General features: G+C 35.2%; 1 protein-coding gene and 1 long non-coding RNA gene across 5 annotated transcripts; one reads left to right on the forward strand and one right to left on the reverse strand.

The window, feature by feature from the left end:
- Nucleotides 1–6520: 6520 nt before the first annotated feature.
- Nucleotides 6521–16706, reverse strand: GAR1 (GAR1 ribonucleoprotein). Of its 4 annotated transcripts, XM_051967490.1 has the most exons (7): nt 16263–16363; nt 15857–16101; nt 13961–14115; nt 13351–13410; nt 12251–12404; nt 8270–8335; nt 6521–8007 (listed from the first exon to the last, which is right to left on the reverse strand). In XM_051967490.1, exons 2-7 carry the CDS (start codon nt 16086–16088, stop codon nt 7994–7996), a joined length of 681 nt encoding a protein of 226 aa, XP_051823450.1. In that variant the 5' UTR covers nt 16089–16101; nt 16263–16363; the 3' UTR covers nt 6521–7993. The 4 variants fall into 4 exon arrangements, 1 of the variants encoding a protein (XP_051823450.1); XR_007948527.1 differs by lacking the exon at nt 16263–16363 and adding an exon at nt 16471–16706 and having other exon boundaries at nt 8270–12404; XR_007948526.1 differs by having other exon boundaries at nt 8270–12404; nt 16263–16368.
- Nucleotides 16707–18085: 1379 nt separating this feature from the next.
- LOC127542039 (uncharacterized) lies at nt 18086–20135 on the forward strand. The gene is made up of 2 exons (XR_007948529.1): nt 18086–19073; nt 19222–20135. It is a non-coding gene; the product is annotated as an uncharacterized LOC127542039 (long non-coding RNA).
- Nucleotides 20136–25284: the final 5149 nt, after the last annotated feature.

Consider the following 25284-nt stretch of genomic DNA (forward strand, 5'->3'; position numbering starts at 1 on the left):
CCTTGCTTTTCCACAAATCTGAGAGGTGAACTATCCTATGTTCTTCTAATTTGCTTATAATATCACTCCTTATATTTAAATCATGAACCCATTTAGATCTTGGTATGTGGTGTTAGATGTGGGTGGAGCCCCAATTTCTTCCATACTATTTCCCATTTTTCCCAGCAATTTTTGTCAAATAGTGAATTCTTATCCCAAAAGCTGGGGTCTTTGGGTTAGTTATTGACCACTAATTGACTACCCTATTTCTTAGCCAGTAGCAAATGGTTTTGCTTTATAGTATAGTTTTAGGTCTGGCACAGCTAAGGGTACCTTCATTAGCATTTTTTCTTCATTGATTCCCTTGAAATTCTTGACTTTTTTTCTTCCAGATGAACTTTGTTATTATTTTTTCTAGATATGATTGGTATGGCACTAAATTAGTAGATTAATTTATTATATTTGCTTGGCCTACTCATGAGTACTTGATATTTTTCCAACTGATTAGTTCTGACTTTATTTGTGTGGAAAGTGTTTTGTAATTGTGTTCATATGGTTCCTGACTTTCTATTGGATGACAGATTCCAAATATTTTATACTATCAACAGTTACTTTAAATGAAATTTCTCTTTGTATTTCTTGCTACTGGACTTTGTTGGTAATACATAAAAATGCTAATGATTTACATGGAATTATTGTGGAATTACTGCAACTTTACTAAACTTGTAAATTGTTTCTAGTAGTTTTTTAGTTGATCCTCTAGGATACTCTAAGTATACCATCATCTGCAAAGAGTGATAATTTGGTTTCCTCATGACCTACTCTAATTCCTTTAAATTCTTTTTCTTCTCTTATTGCTAACGCTAACATTTCTAATGCAATATTGAATAGTAATGGTGATAGTGGGCAGCCTTGTTTCACTCCTGATATTACTGGGAATGGTGCTAGTTTGTCCCTGCTATATATGACGCTATATGATATATGATGTTATATTGATGGTTTTAAATAGATGCTATTGATCATTTTAAGGAAAAGTCCATTTATTCCTATACTCTCTAGTATTTTTAATAGGAATAGGTGTTGGATTTTATCAAATGCTTTTTCTGCATCTACTGAGATAATTATGCTTTCTGTTAGTTTGGTTATTGATATAGTTGATTATGCTGATAGTTTTCCTAATATTGAACCAGCCCTGCTTTCCTGGTATAAATTCTGGCATTATTCTGGGGATGACTTTCTGTAATCTCATTGCTAATATCTTAGTTGATTTTTCCATCAATATTCATTAGGGAGATTGGTCTATAATTTTCTTTGTTTTCACCCTCCCTGGTTTAGCCATCAACACCGTATCTGTGTCATAAAAGTAATTTGGTAGGACTCCTCTTTCCCTGTTTTTTCCAAATAGTTTACATAGTACTGGAATTAATTGTTCTTTGAATGTTTGGTAGAATTCACATGTAAATCCATTTGGCACTGGAGATTTTTTCTTAGGGAATTGATTAATAGCTTGTTCTATTTCTTTACTAAACTTGGACTATTTAAATAATTTATTTTCTGTTAACCTGGGCAATCTATATATATTTTTTGATATTCCTCTATTTCATTTAGATTATCAAATTTATTGGCATATAGTTGTGCAAAATAACTCCTAACTATTGCTCTAATTTCCTCTTCACTGGTAGAAAGTTCTCCCTTTTCATTTTTGAGACTAACAATTTGATTTTCTTCATTCCTTTTTCTAATCAAATTAACTAAAGATTTATCTATTTTGTTGGTTTTTTCATAAAACCAACTTAGTTTTATTTTCAATTTTATTAATATCCTCTTGTTTTCAGAATTTCAAATTTGGTATTTAATTGAGGGTTTTTAATTTATTCTTTTTCTAGCTTTTTTAGTTGTAAGCCCAATTCATTGATCTTCTCTTTCTCTATTTTATACAAGCATCTAGAGATATAAAAATTTCTCCTTATATCCACTTTGTATCCCACAAATTTTGGTATATTGTTTCATTACTGTCATTCTCTTGGATGAAATTATTGTGACAGCAAGTTTTCTAAAATAATCTAAACAGAGAGTCTTAATGGACTTCTAACTCAATATGTCTATGTGATGTAGCAGCCAAAAAAGCTAAGGTGACTTAAGGATTCATTAATATAAAAAGTTTACAGGACTAGAATTATGCTCTTTAGTGGTCTTAGGCAGTATCTGAATAATAATGTTCAATTCTGGGTGCCAGTTTCAGAAAGAAATCAGTAAACTAGAAAGCAGTCTCTTTTTTTGTGGCAATTAGAAATCCATCAATTAGAATATGGCTAAACAAGTTATGGCGTATAATTGTGACAGATTTTTATGGTGTAAGAAGAAATAAAGAGCAAGTTTTGGGAAATTTACACAAACTAATGAAATTAAATAAGCAGAAAGTACCCAATGACACTTTGAAATATTAGAAAACTCTAAACAGTATAACCAATCATGATCACAGTTACAGAAAAAAGAAAAAAAATACTACTCAAACTTCCTCATGTCCCATCTAACCCTAGGCAAGATTCAAAGTGGAGACTTTTTTTTTTTTTAACACAGGCAATAAGAAAATGTTTTGCTTTTTTACTATACATGTTTACAAACCAGGTAGTGTTTTTCTGTGTGTGTGGTGGGAGTGGAGGGATGATGGGAAGATGGAAGGCAAGTACTCTATCAAAAAACTTAATACATGTGATCTGTGTATAAGTATGAATGAGATCTATGTTGAAAATAATATAATTGTGAAGGCACTGAGTAATTTACTTAACAAAGGTTGTTTCAACCTTTTATTTTATTCTATTGCTAGAGAAGCTCTATAATGAATCCATCCAGAGGCACATTGAAATATGGGCATAGGAGTCTTCATCCATTTGCTATTTCCTATGTAGATGGACAGGCCAAATTTGATTACATGTCTTTCAAAAGGCTTTGCAAAGTCTTGGGTCTTGACGAAATTAATAAACCATCTATGAATAGGAGCATCTAGAGGACTTCATCCATAGAAAATACTGCCTTAACATGTACTTGGCACTGGATCACTGCCATCATAGTGCTGAATATTTTTGGTGAGTATATTATCTTATTTTATGCTTCACTTGTTGAGTATCAGATAACTGAATAGTATTATTTTTATTGTTACATCTTCCATTGAATCCTTCCTTAAGTAAATTAAACTTGCAATTGAGCTTAACCCATAAAGTATCACTTGCCATTTAGTTTCCATTAAGTTCAACATGAAAGTAATTACCTCATTACTTTTTCTTCAGCTTGCTAATTCTATCACCAGTTCTTCCCCCAAATAAAAAAGACATTATATCAGACAAGCATACTGAAGAAAACAAATCCTCATATACATGGCTGAAAAACCTATCATTCTAAATTGAACCTTGAGTTCATGGTTTCTGTCAGGAAGTGGGTTGTTTCATCACCTGTCCTCATGAATCATGGCTGACCGTTGCATTGAATGTATTTTTCACTCTATTTTGAATGCCTGATACAGGAGACAAAGCTTGTTCAAAAAAATTTGTAAGGTGTTGAGTTTTATGCTTTTTTCATAATCCAAAAAAAAAAAAAAAAAAAAACCACTGAAACTTCTCTAGAAACTAAGTGATTTTTAACAGGGTTTCTCAATAGAATAACCTGACTAATAAAGGGAACACTTGTGTGACAGAATAGTGGAAATGGCCTTTGGATAAGAATAGAAATACAGAAGCTACCTTTAAATGGATGTTCTGCACCTATGTGAATAAACATTTGGAGCAGACAGTTTTCTACCACAAGATTAAGGGTTAACCCCATACAACCAACTCAATACCCAGGCGCTCCTAAAGGCTTGTGGATCAATCCTGAACTGCGTTCACCAGGGTTTGTCAAAATATAATTTTATAACACTAAGAACGAATTGATCCTAATATTGTGGCCCCAAGGTTTCCATTAGTGCCAAAAGGATCAAACTCAGCACTCACTAGGCTGTATTCTCTTTTGTCCTGAAAAGATCTGTTCCCAAAGCCCCAGGAAAATTAAAGATCAAAAAGCCACTTTCAGAAAAATCAGCATAGCAACCAAGTTTAGTCACCTTATAGTGACTTCTAAAACTATAAGTTAATTAACTAAAACCACTTGAATCAAGTTCTGTTACCTCCTCTAAGGAGTAAAAACACTAAATTTCTTGTCGTTTTTGTTAACTCCATACAACACTATCCACACGTAGAGATTTAATAAATTTCTTTAATAGGAATAGTTTACATAAGAAAAGAATTCTTGGATTTGGTTATTGATCTGATAGAATACAAGATATAAAAATTATATTTCTGTGCCTTAAAAATGGGGCAATTATATATAATTTAATGAAGTTATACCCAATGCAAAACAGGAGTGATAAATGGCTCAAGAACAAATGGTTCTTTCAAAATTTCTCCAGACCAAACAAATCTTTTAATTCTGACCAAGACCACATATTCTTAGTTAAAATAGCTAACATTTTAAGAACAGTAATAATGAGAACCTTTTTATACTAAAGGAATGAAATACAACCACCAGAGGGCCATATTCATCCATTTGATTATCACCACCCCAATTTTCTGAATCTTAGAATCAGATTTTAGCATTGTTAAGAACCTGAGAGATCACCTAATCCACCCCTTCTCATTTTACAGAGCAGATCAGAGATTATGATCACTGATATTTACATAGCACTTCAAGATTTAGGAAGTTCCTCACATATACTACAATTAAGATAACAGATACTACAGGTATTTCTTTTACTGAAGAAGAAACTCAAAAGAGGCAAAGAAAGGCACTTGGCCACAATCAGACAGTTACTAAGTTGTAGAAACAGAATTCTGAGCCTGTCATCTCCTGATTTATTAGTGCACTTGCCACCTTACCACACTCTCTTCATTTAACCCGACCCCTTGGTTTTACAAAAGAGGACACTCAGATTTTCCAAAACAGAGATGCTAAGTGAATTAATCCAATAGCTATGAGAATATTAGTTCCATCAAGGTCAGGACTAACTCTTCTATAAATTCTTTCCCATTTGTTTAACTGAATTGACACATAGCCAAGCCCAAAATTGAAGTTTCCCATTTGCCAAACATATGTACCTTCTATATCCAGCAGTCTACTGTTATGACCATATAATTTTGAAAATGACAATGTACAATGTTTTATGTCTTTAACATAGTAGGCAATATTTTGCTGAATTGAATTTTTGACTTTCTCCCAAGATTTCCTCAAGCTATTGTTACAGCCTAGTATGACACTTTTAAACATTTAAGACTATTACTAGAAAGGAAATTGGCTAATTTTCTGTTGGATCACCAGCTCTATTATAAGTGGGGAAGTCAAGTCCTAAAGAAAGAATTCAGAAAAGAAGCACATTTAGGGTTAGGTCAAAACAAAAGACTCACCCCAAGCTCAGGTGTCTTAACACTTAACTAATACAGTGCTACTATGAACAAGTCCATTTGATCTCCATTTCCTCACCTGTAAAATAGGGAAAAACTATACTGTAAGAGTTTGGAAAAAGCACTCTATAAAAGTCATAAAATACTTTTATAAAAGTTAGCAAATAAATTTCTCTTCTATTAAGCCTTTCTGAGAAAAAAATATTGCAGCTCACATTCCCTTCTAAAGCAGATAAAATTTAATCAAATTTTAAAATTTAGACTGGAAATTTGTTAGAAAATATCAAATTTTCCAGTAAATTTATTTAGACTTAAAGGAAATCTTGCCTACAAAAAAAGGGGGTAAGGAGAAGAGAGCCCTTTCAACTATGCACTGTTTTCCCTATAAACTGAATATGGGGAAAACAACCACAGACGCGCGCACGCGCGCACACACACACATACACACACACACACACACACACCGTATTTTTTCATACTTTTCTGATACCCCTAACATAAAAAAGCTATTCTTTAAAGGATTAGCTGGGCCATTAAAAATGTCTATCAGCAACAAAAATAAACATACAAATTAACGATTAAAAAAAAAAAATCAACCAGGAATCCTACTTTATACAGTATTTGTAACCATAATGCCTACTTGTTTTATTCAAAGCAACTTAATGGAATATCACTACCAGTGATCTAATCATTCTTTGAAGGTCTAAGTAGAAAGTACAAGGAGAGCCATAGGAACAATTTAAATAAAATTATTCTTCAACTTAAAAGCCTTTAAAAAAAAGTGAACCTCAAAAATACCCTTATTGTGAACTCAAACTACAACTCTACCAGTTATTACTTCCTTCAGGAGGAATTCCTAAACAGCTTCTCATCCCAACATATAAAGAAAATATTAAAATAAGACTTTGAATAAGAACATTTCAAGTAGACCATGATGCTGAGGATTTATACTTGCGCTTAAGTCTGAATCCCTGAGTGCTTTTAACTATACTATCTTAATATTTACCTACTAGGAATAAAATAGCTTAGAAAGTAGATTTAAGAAATCATGCAAGAAAAATCAAACCTTCAAAAATACTTTATCAGGAGCCAAGAAAAAAAAAAACTTGACATTAATTCTTGCTGAAATTTTTATTCTAATAGCAAAGTGATAATTAAATCCAACAGCACCTTTCCTACTCAAAAAACAAACTCTACTTTGTCAAAGCCCTAAAAAGTGAAATCACATTGACAGCTTGATTAACTGAGGAAAGACCCTCCAAAAATATTTTCTTCAGAGTACTAACCAATATGCTAGAATAACTAGAATTTTAAGTAGTACTCATATCAATAATAAAATATTACTCAAGAATAGGTTACATGGGATTACATACTTTGCCCAAGGCATTATTATATTAATAATATCTTTCAAAACAAATATGAGAAAAAAAATTTGGTGTAGTGGGAGAATGTAAAACTGTTTTCCTGCTAATATGTGAGCAACTGGAATAGTTTATTAGAAGCACTCATGAGAAACCAATAGGGACCACTGATTTAAAAGAGCACATGTGCATATAAAAATTCTAAAAGAAGACTTATTAGAAACCAGTATTTCATGCAATTATTTCTGCATTTTCTATTTGTTTAACTTAATTAACATAATTTTCATAAATGACCAGAGTCTTTTAATTCAATTTTCTATAGATCTTCAAAGCTCACCTTCAACCATTAACAGTAGTCTTAGCAACTCATGGGCATTTTAAACCTTTGAATTCCCAATTAGAATTAAATAAAGAGCACTCAAATAAAAATTCCAAGTATTTCAGGCTTCAAATTGAATTAATTATAGACATATAGAATGGTGTTTAATGTCCAACCAAAACACAACTGAACTAAGTAACCCAAATTTCCATACTTATTTCTCAAATTTTCTGACTAAAGTATCAATCAACAAACTTCTCTCCACCTATATAGTTTTATAAGTTTCTTACTGCCCAAAATAAAGGAATTACAATTGCTGTTATATAGAGAGTACAATCATTTAAAAAGTGCTAATATTCCCATATACAATTGGTATTTATTTGTAAAGAGTCCATTTGACATAGTTCATAAGCACTATACCATAGCACTAGTGCAGTTCCAACTAGAAAGTTGAGAACTGATTATGCAATTATATTTATGTTTGGACTGCTAAAGCTTTTAAAAATTCATTCAGTGGGCATTTGACCTTCAAAAATGAAGTTAAGCCACAGTAACAAGTTACCAATTTTAAAACTAAGAAAAGTTAAATTTTCATATTTAAAAACTTCAAATTACAACAAAAGTATTACTGAACATTTATTAAGCACCCACAGAGTGCTGAGCATCGTACAAAATATATAAAAGATTTAGTCCATGCTCTTCTGGAGCAAAACTGTATCATCCTTTGCATTCATTTTGCATGGTGTAGTGACAGTTAACACAGTCATAAAGTGACCAGTTCCTTAGATTTGTACTTGCTTTAAAAAAAAACAAACAAAACTTCAGATCCACAGAAGAAATAATTCCTTAATTCTGAAGATGATTCAAAAAGCCAACTGGTGATGTTTACTTGCCACGAGTTCCACTTAACGTCCTCTACCTGGTATGTTAAGAAAAATAAAAGATTCAAAGTAACAAAATTTTTAATAATACAATTACAAAATCAAGGTCAAAATCTTCATTAGTACTTATTAATATGCAATTAGTCTACTGACACACTAATTCAATTATTATTTCCTAAGGTGTCTGGTACTCGTAAAAATAAACTATTACCTGGTTTTATATAATTAAATGCAAAAACCAATAAAAATGTTAATGTAGTATATAATTCAGAACATACTATATAAATTTCTGTAACTTACCTCTGAAGCCACCACCTCCTCGTCCTCCTCTAAAGCCTCCACCACCTCTTCCACCTCTAAAACCACCTGAGGGAAAAGCACACATGCATGCATGTGCACACGCACACATACACAATACAAAAGTTAGCTTATTATATAATAACTACAAACCATCACATTATGAGGAAACCAAAACTAAAAAGAAGAATGTGACAGTAATCCTATCACTACATAAAGCTAAAGCTTAAAAAAAAGTCTTAAACTACAGATAGAAACTTGTTTTTAGATTCTTTAGTAAAGAATTTAGTCTAAGAGATAAACTATGCATAACAATCAGATGTGATGTTAAAATTTGTGTTGTAAATTATAAAGGCTGGGGGAGTATTAGTGACAAAATCAAAGTAGCTCTGAAATATTTAAAAATTACTTGCAAAGATTAATTTTTTAACTAGACTTTAGACCCTGAACGCATTATGAATCTATTTTCTGTAATCATAAGGATACTCTTCTGGCTAAAATAAACACTGTATATAAAAGAGATCAATGGAAGATATACTTAGTTAAATGGAGTAAGACAAATGTATCAAGAGCCTTGAATGCTAGTCTGAGAAATTTAAACTATCTGTTTGGTAATGGGTAGTAATTTGAAGGTAAAGACAATATAGGAAATCTTAAAATTAAATGGAAAGTTGTTTGGATGGTAGAGAGCTCACTGGTAAGTGGGAGCTAAATAAGAACAAGGATATTAATTAGAAAGATACTGAAGTATTCAATCTAAGAATGAGGTGATAGATAGTGGCAATAATGAAATGATAGACAAGAATCTACCTGATTACTAAATTTGAAGGAAAAAAGATTAAATAAAATGCTGTTTTCAATGCAGACCAGTGATGCCCTGACACAAATTGAGAAAGGATATCAATGCAGACACTATAAGAGGAGAAGTTAAGTTCACTTCTAGGTCTGAAATAGGTTAACAATAGAAATTTCAAGCAGAAGAGAAGATGAACAAACTTTTATGAGATATGAAACTAAAGCCTGGGAGAGAGGTAAAAAATAAAGATTTCATTTAAAGGATCTTCAGCATAGATTAAGAATAAATTAAATCTCCCATTAAGAGTGTAAAATATGAATAAGGGTTATATTTAGTACATTTAATAGAGAAGGACAGAGGAAAAATAGACAATATACTTCGAGGGAAGAAAATTTGCAAAGGTGAAAAGGGCATTTGGCAACTTAGATGTCCACAGTATCAAAATAGTGCTGGGGAAAAAAACTCAAGGTCTTGAGCAAAAAAGAATGGCAGATTGTCGACACCAAAAAAGTTAGATGCTGCAAAGTATACCTCAAAATTTAATGGGAGCAGAGGGGAGGGGTTGCATGCTGCAGGATATTTCAGATTTTATTGCTGTGGGCAGCTCCCAGGTATGGAACTCTGTGGAGGGATGACAATTGTGTAGATGAATGTCAGCCAAGTCAGGGAGAGATGAAAAAAGAGATAAGGATAAAGGAAGTGAAGAAGTAAAGTGATTTATGCTAAGAAAAGAATCAGGGCCTTGTCTACTCACTTCCTCTTACTTTGTAAGGAGATTTCACAAATCTTAACTCACAATTCAACAAAGCCATTTTTCTTTCTTCTCCCTCTCTACTTTGGATATTACCACCCTTATTAATTATGCACAGTCTTTGTTTACAGACTCTACTTGAAGAATCTCACCACTTTTACTTCTTCCAACCCCACCCTTAACCATCTTGATTAACTTTCTTCTAGCTATCACTTGCTCTCTTGTCAGTCCTCCAAGATCATTATTCAATCATATTTGAAGACCTGAATAAGTGTAAAGCATTATATCAAGTAATGAGAGGGGCACAAGAACAACTCCTGCTTGATTACAAATAAAAATCTCAACAGTACCCACAACTTTTTTTTTTTTTAAACCTAACTTTCATTAAAAATATTAAAATGCACCTAGAGAGTCCTAGATTATGGAGAGCCAAGTAGAACAACAAGGGGAAAAAAAATCTGCTGAAATTAGAAGACAGATGCTCAAAAACTAATTTCATCATTTACTACCATTGTGTGCTGTTAAGTCATTTAAATCCCTATCCCCATCTGCATTCCTGACAGTGATCCAAATCTTTTCTAGCTATTGACCTAGCTCATGTTCTCACAGAACTGTTGATCCTGTTTCAATTAACTATTTGAAGATACAGCATGGCTTGGATAAAAGTCAATCTAAATTAAAATGGGACCCACTTTACAGAAACTCATCTGTATTAAAAAAAAAAAAAAAAAAAAGAACAAACCATAATGGTAACCACTCAATATTTCTTAAAATTTAAAATCTGAAAAGCAAGAAGTGTTACATAAAGAAACCTGACTTAGAAATGCGATAATTTGACAGTACCAAGAGGAAAGTCAGACTCCAGATAGTTTGCCCCTTTCTAGACACAGTTCTATCTCCTCACCACAAGATCATTCTATTCTTTATTACTCCTCAATCCCATTTTGTTGTCTTGCCTCAGATCCCTTCTTATATACAATGAAACTGACTCAAATACACATGTAAAGTGGGGGAGGGAATAGAGGTTTGGAAAGAGAGAAATCTATGTACACAGTTGTATACATAGAACCACTGAGCAGCATCAGACAATGGCTCTTCTCTGTAACAACTTCCCAGGTCTCAGATGTTGATCTCACTGTAATTCCTTAGTAGGGCAATCTATGGCTATGGTCCAGAAGCATTACCCTTCCCACTGCAGACCTTCAAGTGAACAATTCTACCATTCCCAGCATGGGGCTGGAGGGTGAAGACATTATTAATTCATATCTAAAAGAATATTTGTTAAAGAAAATTCATTGTCTTCCAAAAACATTGAGAATTTAAAGTAAAATTCAGGTACCATTGAATTTTCAGCTACTTATTCAAATTTGACATGTGATTTTGTTTTTTTACTTAGAAGTGAATTTAGAATCTAACCCTTACATAGCAAATGTGTGCTTTTATTAGTATTTACTTTTCCACTTAAATGGAGATAACTCTACATTTATTCTTATTCAGTTTCTTAATAGCTGAATAAACCTTGAGGGTTTTGTCCCAGAAAGTAATGATCATCTATAACATTTAATGATCATCTATAACAATGTTTTGGGTAAAAAGTTGAGTTTCAAACTGCCTTACATTTTGAACAATTCACTCATAAAGTGGGTATTTAAAAGTAGTTATTTAACCCAGCCCCTAAGACTTAAGAAAACAAACTTGAATTTTAAAGAGCAAAAAAACTCTTAAGTTCTTTGAAAATAAAGGGGGAAAAAAAGAAGAAAAAAAATTTCTTTAGGCCTCATGCATTTTTTTAAAAGACTGGCAAACTTTTAAAATCTAAGAAGATATTTTATACAGAGTATATAATTTGTATAAAACATTAAAAAGTTATATATAGTCCACACATTTAAAAAAATTAATAAATCAAGAGTTAGCTATATATAAGAAAAAAATAAACTAATAGTCTACATGACTTTATAGCAGTCTCATGGGGAAAAAAATCAGTACAGCTCAAAACAAAAACTTTTAGTAGGAAGTAGTAGGGGACAAAAAGAATACCTCATTTATTCTTCTCTTTTAAAAGACTAAAATGCTACTACCAATCAAGTGACCAAATTTACATAGACACTAATCCATTTGAAAATTTATGTAATTAATGGCAGTTTCAAATATTCAATTTATTAAGTAGTAGTATTAAAATTTATTAAAGTAAAAATATCTTCTCCCCAACTTGAGAAAATGGATATTAGTTTAAGTAGAAATTTCTTTGCCATTATACTCTAGAATTTTGTTATCATTATAATTATTCTAGAATTTTGCTAAATTTTTATTCAAGTAGAGAAGGTAAATATTTTGACTTTTAAGTCTATTTGTCCTATTTTTAAATACATAATCCCCCCATTTCTAAAGATTTTCCCATCTCCCATTCTTATGAGTGCAATTATGACAAGAAACTTACCACCTCTGCCTCCTCCACCTCTTCCGCCTCTTCCTCCACCCCTTCCTCCTCTTACTCCCCCTCTACCACCACCACCTCTTGGAGGTGCTTTTTCACCTGGTGGCCGAGGTAAGAATCTTTGCAGGGGCAGCAGTTTATATGGGTCAATATAAAACTGAAGGTAGGAAGAAAAAGAATACTATGAGAATACACATATCAACATTGCCTAATAACTATTACTTAAGCACTCCCTTACTTATATTTGCTAAGACATCTTTTTAAAAAAACCCTTTCAAAATGTCACTAAGATGAAAATGCCTGAAAAAAACTCAGAAAACTTTAATTTCAATTTCTACCTTTAAGTGAATTCTCATCTCACTAAGAATGATAAGACTAAAACTCAACATAAAAGCACATTATTCATTCAACTTTTATCAAATCAACAACTATTTACAGAGTATACAAGACAAATGTGGTAGGAGCTAAAGGATTACCAATAACTAAATCTGATTTTGATTATGGATAATAGAAGCTAAAATTTCAACACAATAAATCTTATTAGGTTATAGTTTACTTTGTAGAACCAATGAAACTTAGATATCTTACCAATAAGATTTTAGTTTAAAGACATTAATAGGCTTTTAACTGTGAACTATAGTAATAAAGTAACTTCAGCATACACTTAAAAATTTTTTAATTATGTTAATTAATTTTAAACAGTATTTTGCTGTTTTACATTACTGAAAAATAGTTTATTTTCTAAGCATATCTTGGACAAAGAGATCATATTATATATAAAAGAAAAAGAAAATAACCAATTACTTAATTTAAGATAAACATAAAATTACCCTTTAAGTTTAAAAACTCTATACCACATATACACAGGGGGAAAATGTACTTCAAATGAAAAAAAGTACTTTAATGCATCTGAAAAACTGGTTCTAAAAATATTGCTACTTTAAGTAAAAATTATCAAAAATTATCTCATTAATGCTTTCTAAATTTGTGGTCTTTCAAAACAGCAATTTGAAAAGACCTTTTTCAAGGCAGAATGTAGATGATTTTATAAAGGAAAAAAATCAAAGCCTTCTTGGTCAGACTTTGAGTATCATCAGACTTACCTTTTGTAATTTTTTAAAAGAGGAGGCCTTCATGTTTTCTGACAGTTTAACTGAAAAATACTGTTATGTTGATTAAGGAATAAAAGACTGGAGTACTGAGTCAAACAAATATTCCAGAACTAGTATGCCATTCCAACAAATGAAAAATTAAGGTATAAGGGAAAGGACAGCATATTAAGCAAGCCACATTAGTCTACAACTCTACTACTAAAATAATCCCAATCCCAATAGCAAAATTCTGTTCCTGGCACCACCTGATGATTTCAAATCCCATAATACTATAACATTACCAAACCTTGTTTTTTAAAGTGAAGTGTCTCCATTAAAAAGACAATAAAATTTCAACCGCCACTCCTCTGCTAAGTGTACACCCCACTTACCATAAGTTCTTAATAGTAAATTCTAAAAATAACAAATTTTACTTTGCTTAAAGAAAAAAAATCCACCTCTTTCCTTCTCCTTTCAATATTCCCATTTTGTTCCTGGCCCAAGTTATTAAATTTTATATTGACTAAAATGAATTTGAAACAGTTAATATTGCTAACTATTTCTAAGAATAGAAAAACAATGTGTTTATTGCTGGGTTTTGGGGGGAGGAAGGGAAGGATACAAAATCTCTAAGCTGTCCAAATATCTCATCCACTTTACCAATCTGTTCTTTGTTTTCTAAATAAACTGGAGCGTTGAAATAAGGCACTTTATTTTCATGTGTTATGCATTTGCAAACAATGTCATCTTCACAGGGATGCAAGAATTCTCCTAACACTGTAATAAGAAAAGGAAATGTCAAAATATAAAATATGAATTCAACTAAACCACCCCTTAAAAGTACTCAATTGGCTTCATTTCCTCATACTCCTATTTCTAGAACCATATTTTTTCATTTCTATGTCCTGCCAGCTAGACTCCCTCAATTTAATGTGTTCTCCAAAACCCAGTCTTTCCTATGCTCTCGGTTCTGTCACGTGTTTCTTCCATTCTAATTATCATTACCCTCTTATGTTAATGTTATTAAAACTATATTACCAAGTATCTAGTTAAGTGCCAACTCATAAATATGTCCATTTGGATGGCACTTCAAACTCATAAAGTTCAAAACTGAACTCATTCTGTCCCCCCACAAGTGGCTATCTTCATCACCATTTTCCTAGAGCCTCAATTATCTGACTTTTCTCTTCCATTAATGGGATATAATCCACTCACTTTCTCAATCAGGTCTTGTTAATTCATCTCCATTCCATTTTCATCATAGTGGTCCAGATCCTTATCATATACAGCTTACCTGTAGTCACATTCTTTAGGTCACCTTTAAGATTACAGTCACTGATCTAATTCTATCATTCTTTTAAAAACAGTTTTTATTATTACTCCATTGGCTCAAAGAACCATCAGTGAATTAATTTTTCCTAAATGAAGCCAAGATTTCAAAACTAATCCTCCAGGATCTCGATATATAATTTAGCCTCATCTTACCTATACCACTAAACTTCCCCACTATTTTCCAGTCTCTCCCCCGCTCCATTGGGTACCGCAGCCATCTTCCTAAAGCTAAAACTATGTCACTATCATCCCCCTCTCAGTCAATGAAATCAAATAGCTTCCTCTCATTTCCAGAAGCAAATATAAAGTTCTCTTTTTGGCATTTAATGCCTGTCATAATTCAGACCCTTTCTAGTTTTCAGGTTTTCTTGGACCTTTCTCCTCCTCACACATGCTGTAATGGGATTCAGTAACATTGGCATTTTTGCAGTTCCTCACCTAAGACACTCCATCTCATCTTTGGTCACTTTCATTGGTAATCTGTCCCTTTATCTGGGGATGTTTGCCAGCTCATTTCAACCTCCAGGCTCCCTTCAAGTCTAAGCTAAAGTAAAAAAAAAAAAAAAAAAAAAAACCCTTTCCCAGTCTCTCTTAATCTCAGAACTTTCCCATTAAGATTTTCCTTCTTTGTATATAATTCTTTTGTATGTGGTCTCTCCCATTCAACTGAAATCAGATTTGCCTTTCTTTGTACCTCTATTTTTCAAATAGCAAAATATAAGTGCTTAGTAATTTATCAAGATTTGATTAGATCTAAACAGAACTCAAGCTCATCTCAATTATTCTTCCCCAGAAAGGCTTCCTTCTCCCCTCCTATCCCAATTCAAAATGTAAAGTTTCTAAGACCCAACTAGAGTCCCACGTCTTCCCTAAAACAGACTTCAGCTTTAATTAATGTTCAGATCCTCCAAATTCACAGCTCCTCCAGTATTACAGCAATCTGGCAAAGTGATGCCTTTTTGCTATTTGCTGTAAAGTTTGTTCATTAGCATCGATCCATTCTCCCCCCTGCCTCCTCCCCTTCCAACCCGGCTTAAGACTCTTTAAACTTGGGGATAAAAGGAGGTGTCTGTCCTAAGCCTCTCCCAGAGTTGCCAGCCCAAGACAACCTAACACGTGGGCCCAGCGAGAACGAGATCCATCACGCGCGCGCACACACCTACACACTGTCATGGGCGTGACCTACCGACCACATTTTCTGGGGGTCCCTCGTTGTAGCCTCCCTTCTGGAAGCCTCCACGACCACCCCCTCCTCGGCCGAAACCTCCACGACCAAAGCCGCCGCGATCACTGCCTCGTCCTCCTCGGCCACCTCCGCGATCACCGCCTCGCCCTCCTCCTCTGTAGTGGCCGCCGCCGCCTCGATTAAAACCACCGCGAGTATAGCCGCCGCGGCCTCCTCCGCCGCGAAAGGACATGCTCTCCTCCTACCTGGGGAGGGAGAAAAAAGTCGGCACGACAAAGTCTTTGTAAAGTTGCTAAGTCTCTCCCCAAAGGCTGGAGGGAAGCTTACCCCAGGCCTAAGGGAAAGAGCAGGCCGGCCTTTTCCGCCCGGCGCTTCGCTACTCTCTCTCTCTCACTCTCTCTCTCACCTCCACGCCGTCCTCCACATGCGTCCGGAATCCTGCGCTCCTCCAGCGCCCTCACGCTTCCCCCACGGCGCCTCGTGCTCCCCACTCAAGGGGCGTGCACACACACAAACGCGCGCACGCACATACGCTTCCGCGTCGCGCCTGCGCAGGGCCTCGAGACTTTAGTCTTCCCACACCACTCAGAGCTCGCTCGAACCCCACCTCTCACCCTTCTAGTGTGCGCTTTAGCAACTCGAGGGAGGCTTCCGAATTCCCTTCCTCTTCTGTTCTCTCTCTACCTCTGCCGCCACCATGACAGAAAAACCCGGAGAAGAAAGGACCAGAGTTTGAGCAACAGAGCCACTGAGAAAGAGCCCAGAGAGCCGGAAAATGAGAAAGCCTTTTCAGCGAATGATACGTAATCAAAAGTAGCCCAGGCGACTTCCAAACAACCCAAACGCGGCCGTTTTGCTATGTATGAGTGATGTTGGGGATGACTAACAGCAAGCGCCGGAAATAAGATAGCAGAGGCGGGGTTAGACTGCGCAGTGCTACGTTAGCCGGTCATTTTTCCAATTCGTTACTCAATCTCTTGCTTTCGCTGTTTCTTTTGAACTTTCTTTCCTGTCTTGGTCTGTAGAAACCGATTATGGTTTCCTGCAGGTGGAGTGGGACTGGTGCGGCTGCCCCTGAGCAGAGTGCTCGATCGGCGGAGCCTGGTGGGTTTGGGCCCGAGGTTTGTCTGGCACTGCTTTAAGGACTGTGATGTGTCTTAATAAACTTAGACTGCTCCCGTGTAGACTCTTCAGCTCCTAGGGGTGGCGCCCATCCAGAACTCTTAGGAGAAATTAAGAACGGCACTTTGAAATGGCAGGTAGCATAGAGCGCCGGGCTTGATTTAAAGGTCTTAATTCAAATGTGATCTCAGACACGTCACTTAATTTCTGTTTGCTTCTGTTTCCTTATCTGGTAAAATGGAGAGCGTAACAGAATCTAAGTCCCAGAGTTATTGTGAAGATTAAATGAGGTAATTATAAAAGTCTTAGCGCAGTACCTGACTGGTAGCTTGACAAATGTTAACTGTTCATTATCCCCTGAAATAGGGATGGGGCAGCTGGATTGCGTAGTAGATAGAGTACTGGCCCTACAGTCAGTATCTGAGTTCAAATTGGGCTTCTGACACTTGACACTAGCTGTGTGACCCTGGAGAAATCACTTAGGCAGAGATTTCAAACATGCTAGCCATGTGAGGACCCTCTGTCCAGTGCCCTCCTTATCTCTATCTTCACCTGTCTCCTTACTTCCAAACCCAATAATAAACTTCTTTTATCAATCTAAAAAAAAAAAAAGAGAGAAAGAAATCACTTAACCCCAATTGCCTTGCCCCTCCCCTCAAAAAAATTAGGGGAAATCAGTGCTTAGGGTGATGAAATAGTTTTCCCCCATTTTCTGACTGTAAGCCAGAATTAACCTCCCTTCTCTCTTCCCACTCAGAAACCCTCAATCCCATTATTAAATCCTTGGAATAGAGACAAATGTCATTTAAATTTCAAGATGTCCAGCTGTCCTTTCAAGCCACTTAGTAGCCATTTATTTTTGGTACTTAAAATTAATCAACCAAATGTTTGTCACAAAGATTTCTAGCCACATATGAAACTTTGTAGTTCATTAGTTTTCCCAGATATTAGTCACGAAGACGTCTAGCTTTAAATTATAGGTCTATTGAATTAATTAAAAGCATAAGATTTTAGATTTACCTCTTAACATTTTATCTTACCATAATCTGAATAGGGCTAAGGTTCACTTGGGTCATTTAAAGCTTATTACTATCAGAAAACTGGGAGATCACTGAGACATTCTATTCTTAGAAACTCCAATTCCTTACAGTGAAGTTCTTAAAAGTTTTATTCAACCACTATGTGATACAAAGGGTCACAGACAAAAATCATCTCAAAAAGTTTCCATTCTAAATGGAGAGATAATGTTGATGTCCTTTGTTCCAGAAAAGGATCAAAATGACATCACTATATTAGTCAAGTTACATTGTGTCACACTGGCTGATCAAACTAATGTGAGTTCAGAATGCTCTGCCACAGGTACAAATAATCCATGTGGAACTGATGCTAAGTGAAATGAGCAGACCCAGCAGATTATTTTAACATGCCAACAACAAGATTATACAATGATCAGTTCTGATGGAGGTGGCTCTCTTTCAACAATGAGATGATTCAGACCAGTTCCAATGATCTTGTGATGAAGAGAGCCATGTGTACCCAGAGAGAGGACTGTGGGAACTGAGTGTGGTTCACAACATAGCATTTTCACTCTTTTTGTTGTTGGCTTGCATTATATTTTCTTTCCCATGTTTTTCCGGTCTGATTTGATTTTTCTTGTGCAGCAAAATAATTGCACAAATATGTATGCATATATTGGATTTAACATATATTCCTACTATGTTTGACATATTGGACTACTTGCCATCTAGGGGAGTGGGTGGGAGAAGGAGGAAAAATTGTAACATAAAGTTTTGCAAGGGTTAATGTTGCAGAATTATCCATGCATATGTTTTGAAAGATAAAAAGCTTCAATTTTTTTTAAAAAGTTTTAAAAAATTAGTCCATGTGAATATTTGGGATGAATTATCTAACTTTTCACATCTCACATTTCTTCTGAGCTACTGCAATTCTGTTTTGCTCCTAGATCATCGTACTTTTTATGATGAAGGCATTCTATATTGGTCAGTCCTGTGTCAGTGCCTCCCATGTCATGCAATCAATTCTAAAGTTCTTGAAACCTTAAAAGTGTCCTTGTATCACTTTTTCTGACTACCAAGTGAGTACTAGTCTTTTTGGGCAAGTGTACATTTGGCATTTGAACAATATGGACATCCCAACAGAGTTGTGCTCTCTGCAATAGAGTTTGAGTGCTTGGCAGTTTAGTTGGAGAAAATAACTCAGTGTCTTATATCTTATCCTGCCAGGTGATCTTCAGAATCTTCCTACAACAATTCAAATGGAAACAATTCAGTTTCCTGGCATGATCCAGGTTTCACAGGCATACAACAATAAGGTTAGCACAGTGGCTTTATAGACCTTCAGTTTGGTAGCCTTTTTTCATTTTCCTTCAGAGCCTCACAAATACTGAGCTAACCAGTGTTACTACTGGGCTTATATTCCAAAGAGATCTAAGATTAAAGAATGGAAAGGGACCTGTATGTGCAAGAATGTTTGTGGCAGCCTTCTTTGTAGTGGCCAGAAACTGGAAACTGAGGGGATGCCCTTCAACTGGAGAATGGACAAATAAATTATGGTATATGAATATTACGGAATATTATTGTTCTGTAAGAAATGACCAACAGGATGATTTCAGAAAGGCCTGGAATGACTTATATGAACTGATGCTGAGTGAAATGAGCAGGACCAGGAGATCATTATATACTTCAGCAACAATACTATATGATGATCAATTCTGATGGATGTGGCCCTTTTCAACAATGAGATAAACCAAATCAGTTCCAATAGAGCAGTATGAATTGAACCAGCTAGACCCAGTGAAAGAACTCTGGGAAATGAATATGAACCACTACATAGAATTCCCAATCACTCTATTTTTGTCCGCCTGCATTTTTGATTTCCTTCACAGGTTTATTGTATACTATTTCAGAATCCGATTCTTCTTGTACAGCAAAATAACTATGGACATGTATACATATATTGTATTTAACATATACTTTAACATATTTAACATGTATTGGTCAACCTGCCATCTGGGGAGGAGGTGGAGGGAAGGAGGGGAAAAATTGGAACAAAAGGTTTTGCAGTTGTCAATGTTGAAAAATTACCCATGCATATATCTTATAAATAAAAAGCTATAATTAAAAAAAATACTAAGCTAGCTATGCCAATGTGTGTTTTAACCTTGTTATCAATGTGGACATCCCTAGAAAGTATACTACCAAGGTAAAGTGGACATTCACTCCTCAATTTCCTATAAGCACTTCCACTATGGATATTGTGCTGGCTGATGGAATACCTGTGTTTTCTTGATGTTGTTAATCCAAAATTGACAATCAGCTGCAACCAAAAATCATGCAAAACACTTCCTGTACTTTATTTTTGGCTTGTAGACTTCCCTCCCCTCCCCCCCTTGGCAATTGAAGATAAGTGACTTGCCAGGGTCACACAGATAGTAAGTGTTAAAGTCACTGAGGCCAGATTTGCTTCAGTTGGAGAGAAAACCTGAATCTTTTCAGAGGGGACACCAGGCCACATACCTGATAACCTCACCAACACCATCATGAAGAAGAGCATATGCAAAGGAATGGAGAACAGAAATAGCAAAGTAAGTCTAGATTATGTTGAATAATTTCATTTGGCTATATCATAGACTATATGAAGGGAAATGAACATATCTAATAGTACTTTGAGATTTGCAAGTGTTTTCTCCACAACAATCTTACAATGAATGTGTGTATTGTGATAACTACTTTACAGATGAGCAAACTCAGAATAGATTAAAAGGCTTAATAAGGACAAACCCCAAAACTCCAGTGTGGTATTCTCTTCTTTTGTATAATATATGATGGTTCTCTGTGAGCAGGTTTCTCTGGGAGGTTTTCTGGAGACAGCCTTCGTTTCAGTTCAACATAATAATCACTTCAAACGCAGCCAGCTGATAAAATCCAAACGTTTATGTTCTCCTTCCAAGTCTTGTCTCTTTCCTTGGGACCAGTTAGCTTTAATAGAGATCTATCTCTCTCCTTGGTTCTAAGAGCTCCCTCTGAAGGTCTCCAAATGCAAAGATTTGTCCTTCAGCCTCCAGTCTCCAGCCTCCAGCCAGCATAAAGGTGGAAAATGGAATGAATCTGACTCCGCCTCCCGAGAGTGGGCTTGTGAGCTTCCGTATCTCCCAGAGTACCCTTTGGCCCTGAGCGCTTCTTGCTTATATGCTGTACACTGAGTACACACCAATCATTATATCACTGGGAAACCATTATTTGTTGTAGGATTAAATCAATTCTAAACTAGATTTAAACATTGTTTCCTCAATTCCACTTAATACCTTGTTTCAAGTTCTGGCCCATAACATCTTTTTGTAGGATCAGATCAATCATACTGAACCATGCTAAATTAGATAATTATTGTCTCTATCAATTCTAAAGACTTAACATTTTGTAAGGATTCCAACATCTCCTGCTTTCTTTTGATTTAGAATATAAGGTGGTCATGACCTCCCTGGCTTCTCAAGGAGGTGAGAACCCCCAAAAGAAGGTGATCACGCCTTCCCTGACTGCTCAAAAAAGAAGTGAAAACATCATAAAAAGAAGGTGGTCACACCCTCCCTGACGTCTCAGGAAGGGAGATGAAAATACCAAAGGAAATGGAAATAAAATCAGATTAGCGGGTTTCTGAAGGGGCTCATTTGAAACAGGTATCTTCTGAGATAACTTATTTGACAGAAATTTCTGGGAATACTAGAAAATAACGTGCTAAAAACTTGGCATAAATCTATATCTCACACCTACCAAAATAAGGTCAAAATGGGTACATGTCTATATGTGTAAAGGGTGATACTATGAGCAAATTAGAAGAGCAAGATCTTTGGAAAAGGGAAGAATTTATGGCCAAAGAAGAACTAGAGAATATTATGAAATACAAAATGGATAATTTTGATTACATTAAATTAAAAAGGATTTATATAAACAATCAATGCAGCCAAGATTAGGAGGGAAGCAGAAAGCTGGGAAACAATTTTTACAGCCAGTGTTTCTGGTAAAGGTCTCATTTCTAAAATATGTAGAGAAATGATTCAAATTTATAGGAACACAAGCTATTCCTCAATAAATGGTCAAAGGATATGAACAATTTTCAGAAAAATTAAAGCCATTTTTAGTTATGTGAAAAGATTCTAAATATTAGAGAAATGCAAATTAACAACTCTGAGATACTATCTCACACCTATCAGATTGGCTAAGATGATATGATAATGATAAATGTTGGAGTGGAGGGCATAAATGTTGGGAAAACTGGTACCCTAACACATTGTTGGTTGATTTGGAAATGATTCAACCATTCTGAAGATTGATTTGGAACTATGTCCAAAGGGCTATGAAATTGTACATACTCTTTGATCCAACAGTGATCCCAAAAAAATCATAAAAGGAAAAAGGACCCACCTATGCAAGAATGTAGCAGCTGTTTTTGTGGTGGCAAGAAATTGGAAAATGAGTAGATGCCCATCAGTTAGGGGATGGCCAAATTAGTTATGATATATGAAAGTAATGGAATATTATTGTTCTATAAAAAATAATGGAAGCTGATTTTAGAAAGGCCTGGAAAGATTTATATAAATTGATGCTGAGTGAAACAAGATCAGGAAAACATTGTACATAGCAACAGTAGGATTGGCCGATGATCAATTCTAATAGACTCAGTTGTATCCCCTTTAGTTATCCAAGGCAATTCCAATAAACTTTGGATAAAAAACACCATCTGCATTTTTAGAAACATGCTTCAGAGCATTCAGAAAGAGACTGAATGTAGATTGACACATTCTATTTTCACATTTTTCTTATGTTTTTTCCCTTTTGTTCAGATTTTTCTCTCCCAACAAGATTCATGTGGAAATATGTAAAAAATGAAATTACATGTGTAACAAAAAAATGTTCTTACATGTAACTGGGGAAAATAAAAATAATTTTTAAAATAAAGGGGAAAAAATGCTTGACAAGTACTTATGGTAAGACTTGAGTGAAGATCTTGTGACTTCCAAAGTCACACTTTTAAAAAATAAGAGTAAGATATATCTGGGAAAACAGGTTGATGCCAAATTCTGCAAGACTATGAATGCCAGAAAGTCTGTTTGGTAAAGAGTGGAGAGCCAATAAATATTCTTCAGAAAGATGATCTAGGACACATTTGACCAAGGCCACAAGGACTAATTGTGCTTATATCTGGCCTTGTTATCAAAGTTTGTCCTGCACTGATTTTTCTGGGTTTTCCTGTCTTCTCAATAAAGGAATTAGACTCAGTGTAGAGAGAAATGATTATTTTTCAATTAATGGCCAATTATTTATTTGGGATAGAGGTTTTCTCTATCATTCAGGCACTGGATATTGCTAGTCATTCAGTCAGCCTCTGAAGGACATTGACATTTCTGTCAAAAAAAGGTAAGAGCCGAAATCCTCCAGATATATGCTCTTTGATCTTGAACAGGACCCCACCCAACTAGAAGACCTTACAAACAATTTAATTAGGTGAATTCTTGCCCTTAGGAAATAAGTTCTAGTTCTTGAAATCCTGCATTAGAACTTAGGGTGATGTAGCTTATGAAAAAAAAAAGCCAACCAAAATTTTGGTCTGGTAGAAATAGGTTAATTTGTCTAGAATGTTAGAGGCAGCTAAGTCTTGTGACTGGCATATTCTCTGTAGGATTAGACTTTTAGCCTATCCTCATCAGGATGCCTACCCTGCATTCACCAATCAGGATTGCTTTTCATCTGTTAAAGGTATTTCCTTTCCCACAGGTATTTAAGTATTCAGAGATCTCCATCTTTTTCTTTGGTTACCAGGGCAACTGACCATCAATTTATTATTTGCTAGCCAATTTGTTATTAATTATTGTTATTAATTATGTTATTAATTATAGAAACTCAGGCTTTTCATTCATCACAGTGCTTCATTCTACCACTACATGATTTCCAGTGCATATTGTGACATATATAATGATAACAGAATGTTAATAACAAAAATAGAAATGTATCCAATGTTTAGTGTTTCCCCAGAAAGGTTAAGAGACGTCATAGAAAAGAATCCCAATGTACAAGCATGATTCCAGCACGGAACAGGTAGTTTATTTTTATACAGAAAAGAATAAAGAATCATAGAATAATTTAAAGCAGAATTCTATCAACACTACTCAGGCTATCAAGTAACAGGCACATCTTCAAGGCTGCCAATTATCCATTTTACTTCCATTGAACACAAAGTCTAATCAAATACTAAGCAGGATGGAGGTAGGTAGGTGGCTCAGTGGATAGAATACCAGTCCTGAAATCAGGAGTTCAAATCTGGACTCAGACACTTAACACTGCCTAGCTATGTGACCCTGGGCAAGTCACTTAACCCCAATTGCCTCAGCAAAAAAAATTACTAAGCAGTATCTTTCCATTGACTTCTTTTTCTCTCTGCTGACATCCCTTTCCTTGCCAGCACTTGCAACCCCTTCTGCAGCACCACCACCAGAGTGCTCTGTTAATTGTTGTTGATTCTCCAAAGCATTTCCAGGATTTTTTGATGCTCATAAGGTTGATCTCAAAGGAAAGAAACCTAAAAGGGAGGCGAAAGCAGCCAGGGGTACTGCTATAAACCCAGCTTAGTTTGATTCCCACATTCTACATTGTGACCAATAGCCTGCAATTCCATTTTGATAGGATAGATAGAGAAGGACTTTCTCCACCTCTGGCTAAATTCACATCTTATTTCCTAAAGTGTGGGAGACAAGAGCTCTGCTAATAACTACCTCTTCTTCTAGTTTGTGGGTCATCAGCTTATTCCCAGCTCAGCAACTAATTTTGGTTTTAACCCAGCAATTCAACCCAGGAAAGTTTTGACTCTTATTTCTTGAGAACCAGAAGAAAATAGCTACATGTGCTCTGAAGGGTAGAAAGATTCCATGCACTTGAGTGTGCTAATAAGGAAACCACTAGAGGTTACTGTAGGTATAATATGGTCAAACTTTTCCATCAGAAAGCTTTTTCTAATAGTGGGGTGAAGGATAGATTGAAGAGGGGAGAAACTAGAGCCAGGCAAATCAGTTAGAAAGCTTATTTTTAGCTTCAGTTTTGAGTGAGTGGAAAATGAGGGCCTGAATGAGTTTAGTATCTTTGCAAATAGAGAGGTCCCAGTAGAAGAGAGATTGCAGGGGAATAACACACTAGATTTGGCAACTGAGTAGAGGTGGGGAAAATGGAACGAAGAGGGTAAAGTCCAAATTCCTTTGCTTTTGAAATTACAAAGAATATATTTACTACTCTGATTAAAAG

Source organism: Antechinus flavipes, chromosome 6 (assembly GCF_016432865.1).
Source record: "Antechinus flavipes isolate AdamAnt ecotype Samford, QLD, Australia chromosome 6, AdamAnt_v2, whole genome shotgun sequence".
Taxonomy (NCBI): Eukaryota; Metazoa; Chordata; class Mammalia; order Dasyuromorphia; family Dasyuridae; genus Antechinus; species Antechinus flavipes.